The sequence below is a fragment of the Pteropus vampyrus genome, unplaced genomic scaffold (genome assembly GCF_000151845.1).
Source record: "Pteropus vampyrus isolate Shadow unplaced genomic scaffold, Pvam_2.0 Scaffold83, whole genome shotgun sequence".
NCBI lineage: Eukaryota > Metazoa > Chordata > Mammalia > Chiroptera > Pteropodidae > Pteropus > Pteropus vampyrus.
The window spans coordinates 7,052,602-7,060,579 of NW_011888864.1; the positions used below are offsets into that span (position 1 = coordinate 7,052,602).

At 44.6% G+C, this 7,978-nt stretch overlaps 1 protein-coding gene across 1 annotated transcript in view; it reads left to right on the forward strand.

Annotated features, from left to right (window-relative positions):
* SLC15A1 (solute carrier family 15 member 1) overlaps positions 1–7,978 on the forward strand; it is an 80,696-nt gene that overhangs the window by 28,484 nt on the left and 44,234 nt on the right. Inside the window, exon 7 of the mRNA XM_023532429.1 lies at positions 4,492–4,660. Coding sequence (XP_023388197.1) covers positions 4,657–4,660 — 4 coding nt within the window. The 5' untranslated portion in view covers positions 4,492–4,656. The remainder of the gene's footprint in view (positions 1–4,491; positions 4,661–7,978) is intronic.

A 7,978-nucleotide genomic window follows, 5' to 3' on the forward strand; every position in this document is an offset into this window, starting at 1 on the left:
TTTAGAGTGGGTATATCTTATAAACTATATATGTATTTAATATATACATATATATTTTAATGTAATAAGAGATTTACCCATGTTATTATACAAATGAGTTCATTGGCTACACAACAAATATTTATTGAGCATTTTACTAAGCGCCAGACACTTTACTTACAGCTGGGAACAGACGAGGATAAGACAACATGAACATTATCTGTGATAATGATTCAGATCATAAATAATTGCTTTCCAATAGTGACAATACTGTCTCTCCCTCACAATAAACCTAATGCCACAACCAGCTTCTACTCTGGAACCTGTGTGAAAAAACTGAGCCCAGTTTTAGAGGGCAAATCTCTCTTTGACAAGACAGGAAAATGAAGCCCAGTGAGGGAAGGTGACTTGCCCCAACATCACACAGGGTGACACTATTAAGCCAGTAACTCTGGAATCATCTGTGAGGCTCTTGAAATCTTGCAATTGTACCACTCCCTGACCAAAGGAGGATGATCAGGAAACATTTCTGGGTGGTGCCGGCTTTTCCTCATAATATAACAAACGTTGTGAGTCCACCTCCCAACTCTGCACTGAGATGTTGCTGAAAGCTTGCATTTCCATGGTCTTCCTCACCCCCTCTTCAGTCTTTGCCCTCTCAACCAAGGCACCATTGAATTGTGGGACTATCATTCCCTTGCTTAAAGAAGAGTTTGATCAGATATAAATATGTACAGCTAAAGTCATTCTGAAATGTTATAAAGAAAAGTATATTAAAGAAGAGGAAATCATCTTATACATTTGTATGTATTCTCCACATTGCTCAACAAGGTACTTCTGCAGACTAGTTCTCAGCAGCCAGTGTAAGGCACTCGGGTCCATCAGAGATGGCACGAGTTGTGAAACCAGACAAGTATTTTCGAATGAATTTAAATTGGTTGCTGATTCTCTTCTCCTGGAACCTGTTTTCCAAATGACCTTTAGTCATATTTTTATACCTCAAATTCTTCCTTCCCCTATTCCAGGCCATTTTGCAGAATCTCTCTCTTCTCAAATAGATGACTGTGGGACCCACTTTTGTTGTTCACCCCTCAACCATCAGCATCTCCATTGTGGTTCTCGTCGCTTTATAGAAAAACCACTCAATCTAACTCTGAGACCAAATAAAAAGGTCTTTAAAGCTAAGCAATCTGAGGGACAGAGCTGGAGAAAATAACACTCTATTACTGGAAAAACTTCACAAATCACCTTTTAAGCCAGCATTCTTACTGAAATAGACTGCTTTGAAACCTCTGTACCATTCTTCAGTGAAAAGAAAATGATGAGGGATCTAGATGGGAATGACTCAGCGTAACCATTTTGTGCTGATCTCATCGTTGCCACTGACATCCCCTTCTCCCCTAGTAGTTTTCATGAGGACAGTCCTCTGAGGCCAAGCAACAGTTTTGTTAATCCAGGACCAGCTTGCCAATTCGGCACATTCAAGTGCCACACATGGGGTACTTTGGGGGACGTGTAGTGGGTTCGGTGGAGCACCCCCTGCCCAATATGTACACCTGGAACTGGTGGACATGACCTTATTTTGAAAAAGGGTCTTTGCAGATGGCATTAAATTAAGGATCTTGAGAGGAGGTGCTCCTGTATTAGGGTAGGCCCTAAATCTAATGACAAGTGCCCTCAGAGAAGAAAGGGAGAGAAGACACAGGGGAGGAGGTGACCTGAGGTCAGAGACAGAGATTAAAGTGATACTGCCACAAGCCAAGAAACACCTGGAACCACCAGAAGCAGGGAGAGGCAAGGAAGGATTCTCCCCTGGAGCCTTCTGAGGGAATGCGCTGTCAACACCTTGACTTCAGATTTCTGGCCTCCAAAACTGTGAGGATAAATTTCTGTTATTTTAAGCCACCAATTTGAAGCTCAATTTTGTGGTAATAGATTACGGCCGCCTCAGGAAGTCAACACATGGAGGGCTGAGGGGAAAGACAGAGTGAAATAGAGGCTTATGCAGTGTTACTCTCTGTCTCTATTTTGTTGTTGTTGTTGTTGGGTTTTTGTTGTGTTTTTGAGAACAATTTTTATCTTTTTATTAAGGAGGAAAAAATATTTAATATTTTTGTTGCATAAGGAATAATGTTACTCTCTCTTGAGATGGGGTAGAGGACATGGAAGTGCCCAAGTCCAAGTTATTCCTGTATAAACACCACATACCAAAGAGCACCTGGCGAGAAACACCTGGCCTCCGAGTCCAGACCATCCTGAGAATTCTAGCAGATTCCAGGGATTGGCTGATGTACCAGAATCAGCAGAGCTTGTCTCTTCCTTGGGTTTTGTTTTTTTTGCTTCTCCATCTTGAGTAACTTGCTATGTTGTCATGCTTAAAAGATAACATAGAATACGAGTGTAAGACTGTTTACCCAATGCCCGTCACTAGCACAGTAGTTTGCCCTTGGAGGTGATAAATAAATAAAGGCTGAGTGAAGAATTAAACATGTGGAAGAAATAGCGTTTGCCTCACAACTACTGAAAAGTGGGCTGCACCTCGACGAAGAGTTTCTGATTCAATAGATCTGGGATGGGACCTGAGAATTTTCTTTGTCACAGGTTTCCAGGTGATACTGATGCTGCTGGTCCAAGGACCCCACTTTGAGAACCACTGGCTGTAAAAAAAAAAAAAAAAAAAAAGAATAAATTGAACCATTTTAAAATGGAGCTGGAGCTGCCACCCTAGGGAACTGCCTTGCACATTTTCTGCCTCAAACCTTTGGAATGTTAAAACAGAGCAAAATAAACGTTGGACTGGGCCTAAGGCAATATTGTGCCCCGAAGAACCATTTGCAAAGATAACAAGAAAGCAGTTATGATACAAGACTGAAGTTAATAATATTGCTTGGAATTAGCGTTGCTACATTAGCTCATCTGCACCAATAGAAATCCCTTCCTTCTGTTGATGTAATGTTCCCCTTCCCTTTCTCCCCTTGTCTTTGTTTCCTAATTAGAATATTATTTGGGCTTCTGCCTGAATCAATGCTTCTCCAATAGCTATTCTTTGATCTCAAATAAATGCTAGTTGCCTCTCACTTTGAAAGACCTTTTATTTTTAGGTTAACATGGCCTAGAACAAAAGCGCCCAGGATTCTGTTTCATGAGTTCAACTCATGAAAATACCACTCCATCGAGAAAGCTTTGATCAAAATAAACTATCACAAGCTTCCCTTTCCACCCCTGGCTTATCTGATGACAGGAATAACAACTATGAAGCATGCTTTCGATCCTTCCAGAGCAAATTATCTTTCCTTCATCAATGCTGCGTTTTTCTACCTGATGCAATCTTTTTACTCGCAGCCCCCATGCCTTTAGGTAACATTACCTGCTGCCTTGTGTTTTATCAATTGAGCCTTTCCCTGAAGAGGTTTCTCTTCCTCATGCACAATGACGAAAACCGGAAGAGGGCAGAGCTACCAGGGTTTCTCCCTCTACACCACAGTCTTCCCGTTAACCTGGGAGACTTGCTGAGACTCAAAAGTTAAGAGACAGATGACTTGGCACTAAGTGTGTATGTGCATACAATGGAATATTATTCGGCCTTAAAAAGGCAAAAAAAAATCTGACATATGCTAGAATATGGATGAACCTTGAAGAAATCATGCTAAGTGAAAGAAGCCAGACACAAAACGGCAAATGCTTTTTGATTCCAGCTATATGAGGTACCTAGAATAATCAAATTCATAGAAACAGAAAGTAGAATGGTGGTGCCAGGGGTCAGAGTAGGGGGGATGGAGAGTTAGTGGTTTAATGGGTAGAGTTTGTTTGAAAAGATGAAAAAGTTCTGAAGATGATTGCACAACAATGTCAATGTACTTCGGGGCACTTAATGTACACTTAACAGGTAAGATGGTACATTTTATGTTATGTATATTTACCACTTTTTTTTTTTAAGGCAATAGACACTTGCTTTCCCTTCCCTTTTTAATGTTCCTCTCAGTGTTTGCAGAGCACAAACCCCTCAAGTCAGACAAGGAAACAGAAAAACGATCTGGAGTTTATCACTATATTACTTTTGTTGTTGTTATTTGTTGTTGTTGTTGTTGTTGTATTTTTAAGGGAAGAATAGGTAGAATCCTCCAGAAATGCTTTTCTGGGTTCACACTCCAGGTGAAGCCACACATCTAGGCAGGCGCACGTGAAACTGTTTTTTTCTCGGCACAGAGGTTTCCAAAGTGGGGTCCCCAGAGCAGCAACATCAACATTGCCTTAGAACTTCTTAGAAAAGCAAATTCTCGGGCCTCGCCCGACCTACCGCATCAGCAGATCTGGGCTACGGCCCGGGAACCTGCGTTTTAACAAGCCTTTCCTGTGGCTCAGTTGTGCGCTCACGTTGGGGCGTCCCTGGCCCAGGTCTCCCGCTGCCACCTTCAGCTGTGCTTCTCTCCCACCCCTAAGGGCCTGGGGCAGAACAGCGGAGTCCTCTGCTGGGGCTCAAGGTGCGCTAACCTCTGCTCTCTGCTGTTCCAGCGCCTGCAAGGGCGGAGCCTGGCCACCACGCCTGCACACCTCCAGCTGTACAGGTAGCTGGGCAGAGCCTGGAAACAAAGTCATAGGAGCAACACCTTAAAAAAAAAAGTCTTCCCGCCTGGACTCCTCGCTCGCCAGTCGCAGGAAGCCCTCGGAGCCACCACCATGGGTAGGCTTCCGTGTCCGGGCTGGGGCGGGGTCGCGGCGGAGCAGGGTCTGCGCGGTTGGGGTGTTGCGGAAGGGGCAGAAGGGGCGGAAGGGACGGAAGGGACGGAAGGGACGGAAGGGATTCGGCAGGACTGAGACCCTGGTCCCGGAGGTTCATGGACTTGCACGCAGATCCGGGAAGGCTGGCACCGCTGGTGGGCGCAAGGGCAGAGACATGTCACCTTGGTGGGAAATGACTAGGGAGTCAGGTACCCGGGGCTCGCGGGCTCCCGGGAAGTTGTCGGGCGCCGGATCTCTGGTGCCGGGAGGTCTTGACGCTCCCGGGGCGCAGAGGCAGAGGGCTCTGAGGCGCCCAGACTCAGAGGTTACAAGAATGAAAGCAGTATCTTCCACCTGCCCACCTGTCGGCAATCCTCGGTCCTCGGGTTCCGACCCTGCGATCTGAGAGTGCGCTCTAAGGTGGACTGGGTGGTGCGTGCCATGGCAGGGCCAGCAAAACCTCCGCCTGCCTGTGGGCGCTTAGCGGCCGCCTTTGCACTTCTCTTGCGGCTGGCTGGAGAGGTGGCCCCAGAGCTCTGGAGGGGCCCAAGAGGAATTGAGCCTGGCCATTTGTGGCCCTTCTTATCATTCTGCCACTGTCCTCAAGCTTCACAGAGGAAAGTGGCTGGTCCTCCTTAGGCATGAAGTGTTAGCAGGACATCTAGGAAAAAACTAAATCCTGCCTGCTTCAGAATAAACTACTCTAGAATAAATGCAGAAGCAGAGAGCAGGTTCTGGAAGAGACCAGAGGTCAGCCCAGCCCTCTTCCCCCTTAAAAATAGGGAAGGTGGGGCAAGTGAATCCTCTTGAGTTGTACCAAGGATGGGCCTGGGCAGGCGCAGTGCAACCACATGATTGAGAGAACCGGGTCTGACTTTGGCTTACCTGCACGTGCATTCGCAGTTCTTCCACTTGCTACTTCCTCAGCCTTTAGACCAAAATATGAGTGCGGCCTCAGTGGCTGTACTGAGGTGTGTAAGTGCATAACACCTGGTGCGTAGCACTCCAGTTGGCTCGCGTGGTCTCACTGCCCCATGCAGTGTCATGGTTCTGAGGCAGCAGTATTGAGTGCTTCACGGGTGGGACTTCTAGTTGTGGCCAACTTTGCTTGTTCCAGAAAGAAGCGGCAACAGTGTGTGTGATTCACAGACTAAAGACTCCTGGGCTGGAGCCCTGGATCCCACCTCAAACACCATCTGCTTGTTATTCATGGCATCTTTTCTGGGAGGTGCTCTGTGTTATTTATTTTGGTCTTCAGATGGCAAACACCTGAGTAGCATCTGTGCTGAGCTAGAACTTCCCTAAAATGGTTCCAATCAGGGTAGCTGATGAATGATGAATAAACACAACTTTTCAAGCATAGTCCCCCCAAAATGTACCCTTCTCAGTTTCCAAATTGGTCCTTAAGTGGGTTTTTTGTTTTTTGTTTTTTGCACCTGAGATTGGCATAGCGTATAAATAGCAACAAAAGTTATACGCAGATACTAGTCTTGTTTACTCATCCTAAATTTTCAATATCTAAGTTTAGTTAGTAAGTTAAACAAATAATTAGAAAATATTTTCAATAAAAAAGTAGCAGTAACTCTCCTCTTAAGAACAAAATCATTGGCACTTAGATTATGTCAAATTGTTTCAGATCCTCTGGTGACTGAAGAGGGGGACACTTGGAAGGGTTGGTGAATGCAGCAGGAGGGAAAGAAATAAGGAAATGTTCTTAGAGAAATGTTTGCTTTGAGCTGATTTCAACTCATGTGTAATTGGAACTGATTTTCATATTAGTTTCTTTTTCTTGCCCTGGGAATGGAGGGGCAGAAGTTATGACTGCATAGGAAAGTGAGGGATGTGATGAGAGTCAGAACTGTGTCATTAGGCATTAATTAGGCGTAGTAACATAAGTAACAGAAATCCACAAGAATAAACCGGATAAGAAGTTGATTTGGACATAGCAATGCATAGCTTAACCTGGATGCAGTATCTGGTTAGAATCTCGAACTGCCAACCCTTTGCTTTAGAGAGATGTCAGCGAATTTTTCTTGTAAAGAGCCAGAGAGTCAATATTTTTGGCTCTGGGGACCATACAGTCTCTGTGGCAACTACTCAACTCCTCCTTTGTAGTTCAAAATATGTAAACAAATAAGTGGAGCTGTATTCTAATAAAACTTTGTGGGCACAGACATTTGAATTTTATATAATTTTAATGTCACAAAATAGTCTTAAAAAATTTTTTTTTTCATCCTTTAAAAATGTAGAAACCATTCTTAGTTTGCAAGCCATATAAAAACAGGTGTGGGCCAGAATTGCCCCTTGAACCATAGTTTGTCAACTCTTGCTTTAAAGTATGGGTGTGCTGATCAGAGTTGGGGGTGGAGAGGAGGCCAGTTTCCCAAGGCTGTCTTGTGTAGTTAGGTCTCAGAATGTCTAAGAACCTCTCAAGTGGCTGGAGAGTCACCTCTGAGGCCTTTGTAGGGCTAGAGATGCTTTGACTGAAGATTTTAAATAGTCCATCTCTCTCCTCTCACCCCACCTCACCCCCTTACCCAGAGCTTTGTAGGTATCTATGCTTAAGTTGTTGCTCTCACAAATCACTTTGTTCCTGAAAAACCATAGATCCTGCTCTGGTATTGCCACATATTTGACTTTGAAAATTAAGTATAAAGAAGCTTTAAGTTCTATGAAGCACTTTCCTATCTCCCTCTGCCAGGGCCTCCAGGCTGGTTTGAAATTTTTATTCACTTAATGAAGGACACTTTATTATATTCCTGTCTCCTCAACCCCAACTCTCCTGCTGGCTTTGTATGGGATTCTGATGAGTTTTTCAAGTTGGCCTCCTGCCTGAGCAAAAAATGATGGACTAGCCTTAAAGATGTCACAAACCTGGCCATTTAAAAGTCCCTCTGTATTCTCTCTTTCTTAAAGCTCCTGGGTAAACCAAAGAACAATGCTGAAGTCCCAGAGAAGCTGGTACTCCTGCTACAGGCTATAAGTGTACTGCTAGAAGCTAAGGTTGCTCCACACGAAAGGGGCCTCAGGCATCAGATCCTTGGAAGAATCTTCTTCCAGAGAGCAAGAAGAGAGAACTTCTGACCCTGGGTTCTTTCGGGATGACATTACTCTAAGTCAGTGGCTTTCAAACTTCAGCATGCATCAGGATCACCTGAGCGAGGGCTTTTTCTAATTTGGTGCCTGGCCCTATCCCTAGAGTCTTTTACTTCAGTAGGCTCTAAGGCAGGGCTCAAGGATTAGCATTTACACAAGTTCCCAGGTGATGCTGCTGCTGCTG